This window comes from Nerophis lumbriciformis, linkage group LG15, assembly GCF_033978685.3.
Source record: "Nerophis lumbriciformis linkage group LG15, RoL_Nlum_v2.1, whole genome shotgun sequence".
In the NCBI taxonomy this organism is placed as follows: Eukaryota; Metazoa; Chordata; class Actinopteri; order Syngnathiformes; family Syngnathidae; genus Nerophis; species Nerophis lumbriciformis.
In genome coordinates, this window is record NC_084562.2 from 29,227,501 (window position 1) to 29,242,484 (window position 14,984).

The 14,984-nt window shown below is 37.5% G+C and overlaps 1 protein-coding gene across 1 annotated transcript in view; it reads left to right on the top strand.

The window, feature by feature from the left end:
• Window positions 1–14,613, top strand: part of tmem39a (transmembrane protein 39A) — a 35,770-nt gene extending 21,157 nt beyond the window's left edge. The window contains exons 3-9 of the mRNA XM_061975316.2: window positions 1–144; window positions 3,660–3,743; window positions 3,816–3,970; window positions 6,760–7,117; window positions 7,184–7,371; window positions 7,437–7,557; window positions 14,118–14,613. The exon at window positions 1–144 is cut by the window's left edge and continues 79 nt beyond it. Coding sequence (XP_061831300.1) covers window positions 1–144; window positions 3,660–3,743; window positions 3,816–3,970; window positions 6,760–7,117; window positions 7,184–7,371; window positions 7,437–7,557; window positions 14,118–14,354 — 1,287 coding nt within the window. The 3' untranslated portion in view covers window positions 14,355–14,613. The remainder of the gene's footprint in view (window positions 145–3,659; window positions 3,744–3,815; window positions 3,971–6,759; window positions 7,118–7,183; window positions 7,372–7,436; window positions 7,558–14,117) is intronic.
• Window positions 14,614–14,984: the final 371 nt, after the last annotated feature.

Consider the following 14,984-nt stretch of genomic DNA (forward strand, 5'->3'; position numbering starts at 1 on the left):
CCCGAGCTCCCGCTGGACAGTAACCTGCTCTTCGAGTTCCTCCTCTTTTTTTACTTGCTGGTGGCCTTGTTTGTCCAGTACATCAACATCTACAAGACCGTGTGGTGGTACCCTTACAGCCACCCGCCGGCGTCTACCTCACTCGTAAGGAAATACTCACTCTTCATTTACTCAGTTTGTGTACTCCTTTTTGTATTGGTGGTACTACTGTGAGAGGGGAGCTGCACTTTTTTTGGAATTTAGCCTATCCTTCACAGTCATTATGAAGAGACAAGACGACAAAAAGTTTTTTTCCCCCGCTTTCTAATGGTCTCATTCTTGGTGGCGAGCAATGCAGCTAATGTTAGCAATCAATTCCACCTCTAAATCACTTAAAAATGCTTTCAAAAAGCGTCAACAATACTTAATTTACGTTGCGTAACCTGTATAATAACTAACTAACTGTAGCAACATTGTTATTGTAACAGTGAAAGAGATAAGATAGCTTCTACGTCAGCACAGAACGCATTTGAGTTTATAACACACAACACTGTGATAAGATTACAGTATCTGTAAAGTATTATTTCGTGTTTTGTTTGTACACGGCTAGCCAAACAGTGTATGTATTGTAGTTGTAATAACACGCATGTTTGTCCGGTTTATTTGGGTAAGCACTCCATTTATGTCGAACTAGCTTTTCTCCCAATTCTACATTTGCCGCTTCGAGTCGCTTTTGCCTCACATTCTCGGCTTTAGTCTGCTCCAACGTCTCACTCTTCCTTCGTGCTGGCTTCTAAAAGCAGCAGTTCATCCTCCGTATATTCAGCTTCAAAAAGATAAGGTTGTAAATCCCCGTTTGTCCAAAAAATAAGCGTCTTTGTTGTCTTATTACCAAGTCTGCCATGATTAGAACACACACAAGCGTTTTGTTTTCGGAAGTAGGGACACACCGGAAGTCGCTATGGAAACAGAAATCAATGCGTGGAATAAGTCAGCCCTCCCGGAAATGATTCAAAGTGTTCTTGTCTTTCGTAATGATTGTTTTAAGTATATTTTTTAGTTTTTTCGGATCTTTACTGTACAAAATGCATGAAGACTCATTATTTTACAATGAACTAATCACTAAGTATTCTTTACAACAAACCAACCCCACCTGTCCATCACAATCTTTGGGACCTTTCCGGTAAATACTGAAAATACTGATATTTAGTCTGTGCCCTGTCTTCCCGGGCAGTGACCAACAGTTCCTAGAACACGCCTGTACCCAACATACAGTGGAACCTCCATTTACAAACTTAAATGGTTTCTCTAGTTTGTATATCGAAGCACATTTCTCCATAGGAAACAATGTAAAATTAAAGCTGCAAGCAGCAATGGACGGGACCGACTTTGAGGGCTCATAAAATCCAAACCGGAGCAGTAATTGAAACTCTTTCATCAACTTTTAATCAGAAGGGTTCAATCTCTCGCCTGTGCTAATTTGAAGCCGACACGACAAACACGCTCAGAGGAGACAATGTTTGAAAAAAGGTGACTGTTTTTACACAACTTTTGTTTTGAAGGGGGAATTGCAAACTTCCTGTTGATTTTTGCTGGGGGTTGTCAGTGTATGAAATACAGGTAAAAGCCAGTAAATTAGAATATTTTGAAAAACTTGATTTATTTCAGTAATTGCATTCAAAAGGTGTAACTTGTACATTATATTTATTCATTGCACACAGACTGATGCATTCAAATGTTTATTTCATTTAATTTTGATGATTTGAAGTGGCAACAAATGAAAATCCAAAATTCACAAAATTAGAATATTACTTAAGGCTAATACAAAAAAGGGATTTTTAGAAATGTTGGCCAACTGAAAAGTATGAAAATGAAAAATATGAGCATGTACAATACTCAATACTTGGTTGGAGCTCCTTTTGCCTCAATTACTGCGTTAATGCGGCGTGGCATGGAGTCGATGAGTTTCTGGCACTGCTCAGGTGTTATGAGAGCCCAGGTTGCTCTGATAGTGGCCTTCAACTCTTCTGCGTTTTTGGGTCTGGCATTCTGCATCTTCCTTTTCACAATACCCCACAGATTTTCTATGGGGCTAAGGTCAGGGGAGTTGGCGGGCCAATTTAGAACAGAAATACCATGGTCCGTAAACCAGGCACGGGTAGATTTTGCGCTGTGTGCAGGCGCCAAGTCCTGTTGGAACTTGAAATCTCCATCTCCATAGAGCAGGTCAGCAGCAGGAAGCATGAAGTGCTCTAAAACTTGCTGGTAGACGGCTGCGTTGACCCTGGATCTCAGGAAACAGAGTGGACCGACACCAGCAGATGACATGGCACCCCAAACCATCACTGATGGTGGAAACTTTACACTAGACTTCAGGCAACGTGGATCCTGTGCCTCTCCTGTCTTCCTCCAGACTCTGGGACCTCGATTTCCAAAGGAAATGCAAAATTTGCATGGTTGGGTGATGGTTTGGGGTGCCATGTCATCTGCTGGTGTCGGTCCACTCTGTTTCCTGAGATCCAGGGTCAACGGAGCCGTCTACCAGCAAGTTTTAGAGCACTTCATGCTTCCTGCTGCTGACCTGCTCTATGGAGATGGAGATTTCAAGTTCCAACAGGACTTGGCGCCTGCACACAGTGCAAAATCTACCCGTGCCTGGTTTATGGACCATGGTATTTCTGTTCTAAATTGGCCCGCCAACTCCCCTGACCTTAGCCCCATAGAAAATCTGTGGGGTATTGTGAAAAGGAAGATGCAGAATGCCAGACCCAAAAACGCAGAAGAGTTGAAGGCCACTATCAGAGCAACCTGGGCTCTCATAACACCTGAGCAGTGCCAGAAACTCATCGACTCCATGCCACGCCGCATTAACGCAGCAATTGAGGCAAAAGGAGCTCCAACCAAGTATTGAGTATTGTACATGCTCATATTTTTCATTTTCATACTTTTCAGTTGGCCAACATTTCTAAAAATCCCTTTTTTGTATTAGCCTTAAGTAATATTCTAATTTTGTGACACACGGAATTTTGGATTTTCATTTGTTGCCACTTCAAATCATCAAAATTAAATGAAATAAACATTTGAATGCATCAGTCTGTGTGCAATGAATAAATATATTGTACAAGTTACACCTTTTGAATGCAATTACTGAAATAAATCAAGTTTTTCAAAATATTCTAATTTACTGGCTTTTACCTGTATAGGTCTAAGTGAGACCTACATAGAGGTTTTTGTTTCTTGTCTCTACGACATTCCTACTGGGAGTTACAAGCAGTTTTGTCTGTTTTCTTCCTAGGGGGCGCTAGAGCGCAATTTTGAGTTTTGGGGTTTGGTTTTTTGATTAGATCGCAATTTTTGCCAGTCATGATGTGTGTGTCCAATTTGGTGAGTTTTGAAGCATGTTAAGGGGGTCAAATTACAGCTCAAAGAGGCGGCGGGATAATAATAAAACGCTAGAAATTCAATAAGGTCCTCTGTCCCAAAGGGACTCGGTCCCTAATAATGGACTTTGTATGAAATAATGCACGTAGATGTTGCCTCGGTCCATGGCTGAGAGCAGGAATCCTGGCTTTAGGAGTCCAGTCAGTTTTTCCTACTTTTTTCCCCCCAAGTCCAAGATGAATGTTGTCCTCCAACACAAAGCTTACATCCACTGTTTGACCTGTTTGTGTTTCCTGCAGAACTTCCATCTGATGGACTACCACCTGGCCATCTTCATCACCGTCATGTTGGCCAGGAGGCTCGTGTGGAAGATAGTTTCCGAGGTCAAGCAGGTTCCCTGCTGTTTTATCCGCCCATCATTCAAGGAGACCAATGTTCCCCGCCTCTGTGCACAGGTGTCTCAGAGCAGCAGGGGCTCCATTGTGGGCTACGTGGTCCTGATCGCCGCCAGACTCTGTCTTCTCACCTTGTGTGGCTGGGTTCTCTGCTGGACCCTGGTCAACCTCTGCAAGAACCACTCGGTCCTCAACCTGCTCTTCATAGGATACCCGTGAGTCACAATGGTTTCCCAGCTTGTGACATGTTGTGGTGTGATTGTTTACTACAGGGGGGTGTCCAAACTTTTGCACTGAAAGATGAAATCATGCGGGGGCAATTTTGATATTTTTCATCTTCAAAACCATTAGGGCTCCCCTCAATGTTGGTGAATGTTAGAGGTCCCTGGAACCCAAAATGGTCTCAATCATTTTTTTTTACTGTCAATTTCAGATCTATCCGTTAACATACATTTGCTTTGTTTATGTTTTATGCCCTTTTTTTCCAAAGAAATACCATTTTTTTTTATAACAACAGATACTTTATTGATCCCGAGGGAAATTGAAGAAGAATTGTGCTTGTGTAACATACTTGATGTCATCTTTTGGCCACCAGAATCCAGCAGCGAGGATGATGTGAGGTGATGCAACATGTCATGTTGGGTGACAAGCACAAGCACACAATATGTACTGTTTACCAAAACATTTTCCAAAATGGAATATTTGATGTGACGTAATTGGAACCTGGAATAGACAAATAATTCATAACAATTCATAACATTATTTTTTTGAACAATGGCAGTTTAAAAAAAAAATCAGACTAAAAGTCAAAGGGATCCAAAAAGGAGCCCACTTTTAAAAAAGTGTAAAAAGTAAAGTCATATATCAATATATATATTTTTTTTACTTCAATGTTTACCTTTCTAATTTGGGGGGTCAGCAAAACATAATGTCATGGCTGTCTTGAGTTTCCAATAATTTCTACAACCCTTATTTTATCTTTATACACACATATATATGTATGTGTGTATATATATATATATATATATATATATATATATATATATATGTATGTATGTGTATATATATATATATGTATGTATGTATGTATGTATGTATGTATGTATGTGTGTGTGTATATATATATATATATATGTATGTATGTATGTATGTATGTATATGTGTATATATATATATATATATATATATATATATATATATATAGTAGGGATGTCTCGATCCAGGTTTTTGTACTTCCGATCCGATACTGATATTGTTTTTGCATTTCCGATCCGATACCGATACCGATACTGACCGATACTGGCCTATCCAAGCATGTATTAAAGTTTAAAGTTATTTAGCCTACTTAGTTGTCAGAATCATGTTGAAAAGGGTTTTAGTACTCTTGATAACAACTAGCCAGCTGAATTAGGTGAGTTTGAATAATACACAATGGTTGGTAACAAGAAACTGACCTGTTTATTCAAGGATAAACACAAAATAGACAAAATTATACATGACAAACAGAAATGGCATCATTGAACTAGGGCTGGGCGATATGGCCTTTTTTTAATATTGCCATATTTTAAGGCCATATTGCGATACACGATATATATCTCGATATTTTGCCTTAGCCTTGAATGAACACTTGATGCATATAATCACAGCAGTATGATGATTCTATGTGTTTTGATTGATTGATTGAGACTTTTATTAATAGGTTGCACAGTGAAGTACATATTCCGTACAATTGACCACTAAATGGTAACACCCCAATAAGTTTTTACACTTGTTTAAGACGGGGTCCACTTAAATTGATTCATGATACAGATATATACTATCAGATATATACTATCATCATAATACAGTCATCACACAAGATAATCACATTGAATTATTTACATTATTTATAATCCAGGGTGTGGAGGGGGGCGCCGGATGTAAGTGTCAAAAAGACAGCCAAAAGAGTTTGATATGAGAATAAATCTAAAGTTAAAATATAGGGTAGAAATGCACCCATTTGCAGGAAATGTAGTCTTGATTTTCAACATTTTCTTTCAAGGCTTGCATGTCTACATTAAAACATTCTTCTTCATACTGCATTAATATATGCTACTTTTAAACTTTCATGCAGAGAAGGAAATCACAACTAAAAAAAATCACTAATTTTTTCATACGGTGTTGATGTGGAAATTTTTGCCTCGGCATTTTGATGGTGTGGACGTGTGGCACCGAATGGAGATAAGCGTCTCGACAGACGTCACAATATTTGAACAATGATGACGAAAACTGTTGTCTCTGTCGTGTCCGTGTGTCGAAAATTGTTATGCGCTTATTTTTTTATTTGATTTTGTGCGTGGCATAGATTTGCCGTGCGCAGAGGACGCTTGAGCAGGCGCGCACCTTAGCGGCTGCGCTAGCATCACGGCTAACGTTAGCCATGCCGCTACCTCGCTCTCTGCTGGGAGAGGACGTATACGTATGTGACGTATGACGTGACAGTATGTGATGTATGACGTGACAGTATGTGACGTATGAGGTGACAGTATGTGACGTGTGTAAGAAGGTGCGCTCGCTGTCTGTGAGAGGGAGACACAGGAAAGAGTGAGAAGAGCCCGTCGTGTAATGCCAGCAGCTAAAAGCAACTGCGTGAGAATTGTGGATGTGTTGAAGGTGTGCTGGAAAATGCGGAACGGAAATTACGGAGCAGCAGAAAAGTGGAATGTATTATTTAAATAGGTGCGTTGGAAAACACGGCCCGGAGTTTTTTTTTAAACTGGATCTGGATCGGCATTTTCCCATGCCTTGCCGATACGCAATTTTTGGCAAATATCGGCAGCCGATCCAAATATCGGATCGGGACATCCCTAATATATATATATATATATATATATATATATATATATATACACAAGGGGGCAATGGATCAACAGACTGTTCATTATGAAAATAATGCAACAATAATGGCAAGCTAAACTTTTCCGACGCCTGTTATTTGACAGCCAAGCAATGTTCCCCCTGGCAGGTTTGGCGTGTACGTGCCACTCTGCTGTTTCCACCAGGAGGGCCCCAAGAGCCAGACGTCTGCGGCGGACTGCGACTATTCGCCCGATCAGCAGCAGCTGGACCTCGCAGAGACCCCCTTCTTTCGGCCCCGGGACTTCCTCTTGCTCCTACGGGAGAACCTGAGGGAACAGTTCTCTGCGCCCCCGCACATGCCCACACACACCTGCCCGCCGCACACACACACACACACCCCCGAGATGATCCGCTCGGAGGTGGAGGAGCTGAAGAGCGACTTCAACCGGCGGATCAAGGAAGTGCTCTTCAACTCGCTGTTCAGCGCCTATTACGTGGCCTTTTTGCCGCTCTGCTTCGTGAAGGTAAGCCGCTGTCTTCTCGCCGCCCGCCACACGACCTTCATATTGTCCCCCCCCCCCCCCCCGCAGAGCACGCAGTACTACGACATGCGCTGGTCATGTGAGCACCTGATCATGGTGTGGATCAACGCCTTTGTGATGCTGATGAACCAGCTGCTGCCTCCCAGCTACTGCGACCTGCTGCACCGCTCCGCCGCTCACCTGGGCCGATGGCAGAAGTTGGAGCACGGCTCTTACAGCAACGCACCTCAGCACTTGTGAGTGCCGACCACGATGCTGCCGCTTGCACGCACACAGCTTCTAACCTTTCTTTGTTTCACAGGTGGTCAGAAGGTGCTATCTGGCCTCCGGGAGTGTTGGTACGACACAATCGCCAAGTCTATAAAGCAGTCGGAGCCTATAATGTCGCTCTTCCCTCCGATGTTTCACATTCAAGATTTTATGTGAGTATCAATAATGCAATATTTTATGTGAGTATCATTCATGCAATATTTTATGTGAGTATCATTCATGCAATATTTTATGTGAGTATCATTCATGCAATATTTTATGTGAGTATCATTCATGCAATATTTTATGTGAGTATCATTCATGCAATATTTTATGTGAGTATCATTAATGCAATATTTTATGTGAGTATCATTCATGCAATACTTTATGTGAGTATCATTCATACAATATTTTATGTGAGTATCATTCATGCAATATTTTATGTCAGTATCATTCATACAATATTTTATGTGAGTATCATTCATACAATCTTTTATGTGAGTATCATTCACGCAATATTTTATGTGAGTATCATTCATGCAATATTTTATGTGAGTATCATTCATGCAATATTTTATGTGAGTATCATTCATGCAATATTTTATGAGTATCATTCATGCAATATTTATGTGAGTATCATTCATGCAATATTTTATGTGAGTATCATTCATGCAATATTTATGTGAGTATCATTCATACAATATTTTATGTGAGTATCATTCATGCAATATTTTGTGAGTATCAATCATGCAATCTTTTATGTGAGTATCATTCATGCAATATTTTGTGAGTATCAATCATGCAATCTTTTATGTGAGTATCATTCATGCAATCTTTTATGTGAGTATCATTCATACAATCTTTTATGTGAGTATCATTCATACAATCTTTTATGTGAGTATCATTCATACAATCTTTTATGTGAGTATCATTCATACAATCTTTTATGTGAGTATCATTCATGTAATATTTTATGTGAGTATCGTTCATGCAATATTTTATGTCAGTATCATTCATACAATATTTTGTGAGTATCAATCATGCAATCTTTTATGTGAGTATCATTCATACAATATTTTATGTGAGTATCATTCATACAATCTTTTATGTGAGTATCATTCATACAATATTTTATGTGAGTATCATTCATGCAATCTTTTATGTGAGTATCATTCATACAATATTTTATGTGAGTATCATTCATACAATATTTTGTGAGTATCAATCATGCAATCTTTTATGTGAGTATCATTCATGCAATCTTTTATGTGAGTATCATTCATACAATCTTTTATGTGAGTATCATTCATACAATCTTTTATGTGAGTATCATTCATACAATCTTTTATGTGAGTATCATTCATGCAATATTTTATGTGAGTATCATTCATGCAATATTTTATGTGAGTATCATTCATGCAATATTTTATGTGAGTATCATTCATGCAATATTTTATGTGAGTATCATTCATGCAATATTTTATGTGAGTATCATTCACGCAATATTTTATGTATCATTCATGCAATATTTTATGTGAGTATCATTCATGCAATATTTTATGTGAGTATCATTCATACAATATTTTATGTGAGTATCATTCTTGCAATATTTTATGTGAGTATCATTCATGCAATATTTTATGTGAGTATCATTCCTGCAATATTTTATGTGAGTATCATTCACGCAATATTTTATGTGAGTATCATTCATGCAATATTTTATGTCAGTATCATTCATACAATATTTTATGTGAGTATCATTCATGCAATATTTTATGTGAGTATCATTCATACAATATTTTATGTGAGTATCATTCATGCAATATTTTATGTCAGTATCATTCATGCAGTATTTTATGTCAGTATCATTCATACAATATTTTATGTGAGTATCATTCACGCAATATTTTATGTGAGTATCATTCATGCAATATTTTATGTGAGTATCATTCATACAATATTTTATGTGAGTATCATTCATGCAATATTTTATGTGAGTATCATTCATACAAAATTTTATGTCAGTATCATTCATACAATATTTTATGTCAGTATCATTCATGCAATATTTTATGTCAGTATCATTCATGCAATATTTTATGTGAGTATCATTCCTGCAATATTTTATGTGAGTATCATTCATACAATCTTTTATGTCAGTATCATTCATGCAATATTTTATGTGAGTATCATTCATACAATATTTTATGTGAGTATCATTCATGCAATCTTTTATGTGAGTATCATTCATACAATATTTTATGTCAGTATCATTCATACAATATTTTATGTGAGTATCATTCATACAATATTTTATGTGAGTATCATTCATGCAATCTTTTATGTGAGTATCATTCATACAATATTTTATGTCAGTATCATTCATACAATATTTTATGTGAGTATCATTCATACAATATTTTGTGAGTATCAATCATGCAATCTTTTATGTGAGTATCATTCATGCAATATTTTATGTGAGTATCATTCATACAATATTTTATGTGAGTATCATTCATACAATATTTTATGTCAGTATCATTCATGCAATATTTTATGTCAGTATCATTCATACAATATTTTATGTGAGTATCATTCACGCAATATTTTATGTGAGTATCATTCATACAAAATTTTATGTCAGTATCATTCATACAATATTTTATGTCAGTATCATTCATGCAATATTTTATGTGAGTATCATTCCTGCAATATTTTATGTGAGTATCATTCATACAATCTTTTATGTGAGTATCATTCATGCAATCTTTTATGTGAGTATCATTCATGCAATATTTTATGTGAGTATCATTCATGCAATATTTTATGTCAGTATCATTCATACAATATTTTATGTGAGTATCATTCATACAATATTTTATGTGAGTATCATTCACGCAATATTTTATGTGAGTATCATTCATACAAAATTTTATGTCAGTATCATTCATACAATATTTTATGTCAGTATCATTCATGCAATATTTTATGTGAGTATCATTCCTGCAATATTTTATGTGAGTATCATTCATACAATCTTTTATGTGAGTATCATTCATGCAATCTTTTATGTGAGTATCATTCATGCAATATTTTATGTGAGTATCATTCATGCAATATTTTATGTCAGTATCATTCATACAATATTTTATGTGAGTATCATTCATACAATATTTTATGTGAGTATCATTCATGCAATATTTTATGTGAGTATCATTCATGCAATCTTTTATGTGAGTATCATTCATACAATATTTTATGTGAGTATCATTCATGCAATATTTTATGTCAGTTTCATTCATACAATCTTTTATGTGAGTATCATTCACGCAATCTTTTATGTGAGTATCATTCATGCAATATTTTATGTGAGTATCATTACCGGTATAGCTCGGTTGGTAGAGCGGCCGTGCCAGCAACTTGAGGGTTGCAGGTTCGATCCCCACTTCCGCCATCCAAGTCACTGCCGTTGTGTCCTTGGGCAAGACACTTTACCCACCTGCTCCCAGTGCCACCCACACTGGTTTAAATGTAACTTAGATATTGGGTTTCACGATGTAAAGCGCTTTGAGTCACTTGAGAAAAAGCGCTATATAAATGTAATTCACTTCACTTCACTTCACATACAATATTTTATGTGAGTATCATTCACGCAATCTTTTATGTGAGTATCATTCATACAATCTTTTATGTGAGTATCATTCATACAATATTTTGTGAGTATCAATCATGCAATCTTTTATGTGAGTATCATTCATGCAATCTTTTATGTGAGTATCATTCATGCAATATTTTATGTGAGTATCATTCATACAATATTTTATGTGAGTATCATTCATACAATCTTTTATATCAGTATCATTCAAACAATATTTTGTGAGCATCAAGCATGTAATCTTTTATGCGAGTATCATTCATGCAATCTTTTATGTGAGTATCATTCATACAATATTTTGTGAGCATCAAGCATGTAATCTTTTATGCGAGTATCATTCATGCAATCTTTTATGTGAGTATCATTCATACAATATTTTGTGAGCATCAAGCATGTAATCTTTTATGCGAGTATCATTCATGCAATCTTTTATGTGAGTATCATTCATACAATATTTTGTGAGCATCAAGCATGTAATCTTTTATGCGAGTATCATTCATGCAATCTTTTAAGTGAGTGCTATGAAGTCGCAACGCTTGATGGATTGTCGAAGCATTACAGCTACCATAGTCAGACGTACTGTGCTTCCATTATTATGGTGTGTGTGCATAAGGACTTCAAAATGGCACCTATTAGCAGACATATTATGACGTTTTTGTTTCACAAGATTAAGCAAAACCAACTTTTCTTACCTTCTGGTACCTGCTGATGTGTATTTAGGATCTGCATAAGTCCTGAAAATTTGCACGCGTCTGGTCATTTTCTTCTGTACAAACCGGTTTTGTTATGGCCCGGTTTATATATATATATATATGTGTGTGTGTGTGTGTGTGTGTGTGTGTGTGTGTGTGTGTATATACTGTGTATATGTATGTATGTATATATGTGTGTATATATATATAAAATATATATATATATATATATATATACTGTGTATATGTATGTATGTATATATGTGTGTATATATATATATATATATAATATATATATATGTCTTAATAAGGTTATCCAAAAAATAGTGCTCGATACCGTAGTAGAGCGCAATATATGTATGTGTGGGGAAAAAAATCACAAGACTATTTCATCTCTACAGGCCTGTTTCATGAGGGGGGTTCCCTCAATCATCAGGAGATTTTAATGGGAGCATTCACATACCATGGTTTATATAGGGCACAGAGTGGGTGGGTACAGGCTGGCGTAGGGGCGTGGTGATTGGCTCATGTGTTACCTAGGAGGTGTTTCCGTCTGTGGCGACATGCTGTTACAATTTCGCTGCGCTTGTTGAGGGATGACAGGTCTGGACGGTAAATAATAAACAGTTTCTCTTTCAAGCATAGGTTGCATCTTTTATTACCACTATTGTAAGGTGTGCTGGATGCAAGAATTTGCCATGTTATTGAATATTCAACATTATTGTCTTTGAGGTCCCAAATGTGTTTGCTGAGTTCTGTGGTATTCCGCAGGTTTTGGTTCCTGAAAGAAGCCTTGTGATTGTTCCATCTGGTTTTGAATTCTCCCTCAGTTAATCCTACATATGTGTCGGATGTGTTAATGTCCTTGCGTGTTACCTTAGATTGGTAGACAACTGATGTTTGTAAGCACCCCCGTTGAGAGGGCAATCAGGTTTCTTTTGACAGTTGCAGCCTTTGTTGGTTTTGGAGTCGCTCTGTCCGGGGGCCGACGGCTCATTTGCAATTGTTTTGTTGTGGTTTGAGATGATTTGTCGTATATTGTTCATGCAGCTGTAGCTCAATTTAATGTTGTTCTTGTTGAATACTTTTCTTAGGGTGTTGTCTTTGGGAAAGTGTTTGTCAATCAGATTGAGGAATTTGTGTCCAATGTTAGTTGAGACGTTTTTGCTGTATGGGGGGTTGTACCAGATGATGTCGTTTCGTTTTCTGTTCTTTTTTTTTGGCTGGTTTCCTGGCGTGGGTTCATAGGTGAGGGTGAAATTGTATCCGCTTTCATCAAGGGCTTTTTGGTACGGGGGGGTTGCTTGGTCAAATTCAGCTTTGCTAGATGACAGCATCGATAGCCTTTTATTGATTCCGGTAGGTATTCTTTTCGTGGTGGTGGGTGGGTGGTTGCTGTCATGGTGCACGTATTGGAGTGTTGTGTTGGGTTTCGTGAATGGTTGGTAGCTGTTATTTCTCAGGTTGAAAGTGACGTCAAGGAAGTTGACGGTTTGCTTGTTGGCTTCAATCGTGATCCGTAGGCCGTTCTCTTTGAAAATTTGGCATATGCGCTTCTTGGTATTCTCGCTGCTCCTTGGCGAGGCGCGACACACTGCCAGTCCGTCATCACGGTAAATACCAAGGTTCAGATTGAGGCTAGCAAGCTGGGAGAGGAGGAAACTCCCAACGAGTTCACACGTTTCTGCTCCGTCAAAACTTCCCATAGTGACGTCAAATGTTGCATTGTTCTTTTTTTGCCATGGTGTACTGTTGTGGATGAGAATGGAGTTTTTTGCGTGGATGATGATGTTTCTTTCGTTGCCTGTGATTGAGTCGTAGTCTGAGGCGAAGTCTAGTGCTTGAGTCAGTAGGTCTTGCGTGATGGAAGGGTACAATTCTTCGATATCAAAGGAGATAAAGTTGTGCTGTTGTTTGTCTTGGATGTTGTTGAACCATTTGATTACTGCTGCTGTATTTCTCCATTGGTTGAGTGGTGTTTTGTCCTTGATTTTTGTGTTGACTCTGTCCAGGATTATTTGGCTGATTTTTCCTATTTCAGATTTAGTTGGGTTTATTAGTCGGCATGTTGGGTTATTTGCGAAGTTGGGTTTGTGGTCCTTCAATGTGATGAAGGCTTCCTTGTTGGCTGTGGCGTCCACCCTGTCCTCAATGTCCAATATATATATATATATATATATATATATATATATATATATATATATATATATATATATATATATATATATATATATATATATATATATATATATATATATATATATATATATATATATATATATATATATATATATATATGCTAGCTGGTGGTACTAGGAGAGAGTCAAGTGTTTAGTGAGGTGCTAGCTGGTGGGAAAAGTTTGACTTCCGGTCTTCTTGCTTGCAGTTTCTGTTCCACAAGCCGTTGCGGATCCTGAACCTGCTGATCTGGATCGAGTCCAGCGTGGTCCTGTACCAGTTGTACTCCCTGCTGCGCTCGGAGCGCTGGAACAACACTCTGTCTCTGGGCCTGATCCTCTTCTGCAACTACTACGTCCTCTTCAAGCTGCTGAGAGACCGCCTGGTGCTGGGTAAGGCCTACTCCTTCCCTCTGGCCCACAGTCTGGCCTTCAAGGCGCACTGACGCCTGCCCTCGGACTCCCGCCTCTTTTGATACCGTTCGATTTTTCATGCAATGTTTGTATAAAACCTATTTAAGAATATTTTATTTTGTATACTATTAGGAGTTACGCCGGGCATTCATTCATTCATTCATTCATTCGTTAGCACAGCAACATGCTGTTGTTGTTGCCAGGCGACCAAAGAGGAAATACGTGCAAGTTGCCAAGCAACCGCTGACTACATTTGGAATTTCACCTACTAATAAAAACAGTCCAACTTTTCACTTTCATGTCGTTTGTCAGCAGCTCAAAGGTGGAGATTATATTTTTAGATGCAGCTTAAATAAATACATCTTTGAATAATTACCTCATTGTGTCATTCATTAAGTCAGATTAAATAAATACATCTTTAATTACCTCATTGTGTCATTAAATCCGATTAAATAAATACATCTTTAATTACCTCATTGTCATTAAATCCGATTAAATAAATACATCTTTAATTACCTCATTGTGTCATTCATTAAGTCAGATTAAATAAATACATCTTTAATTACCTCATTGTGTCATTAAATCCGATTAAATAAATACATCTTTAATTACCTCATTGTGTCATTAAATCCGATTAAATAAATGCATCTTTAATTACCTCA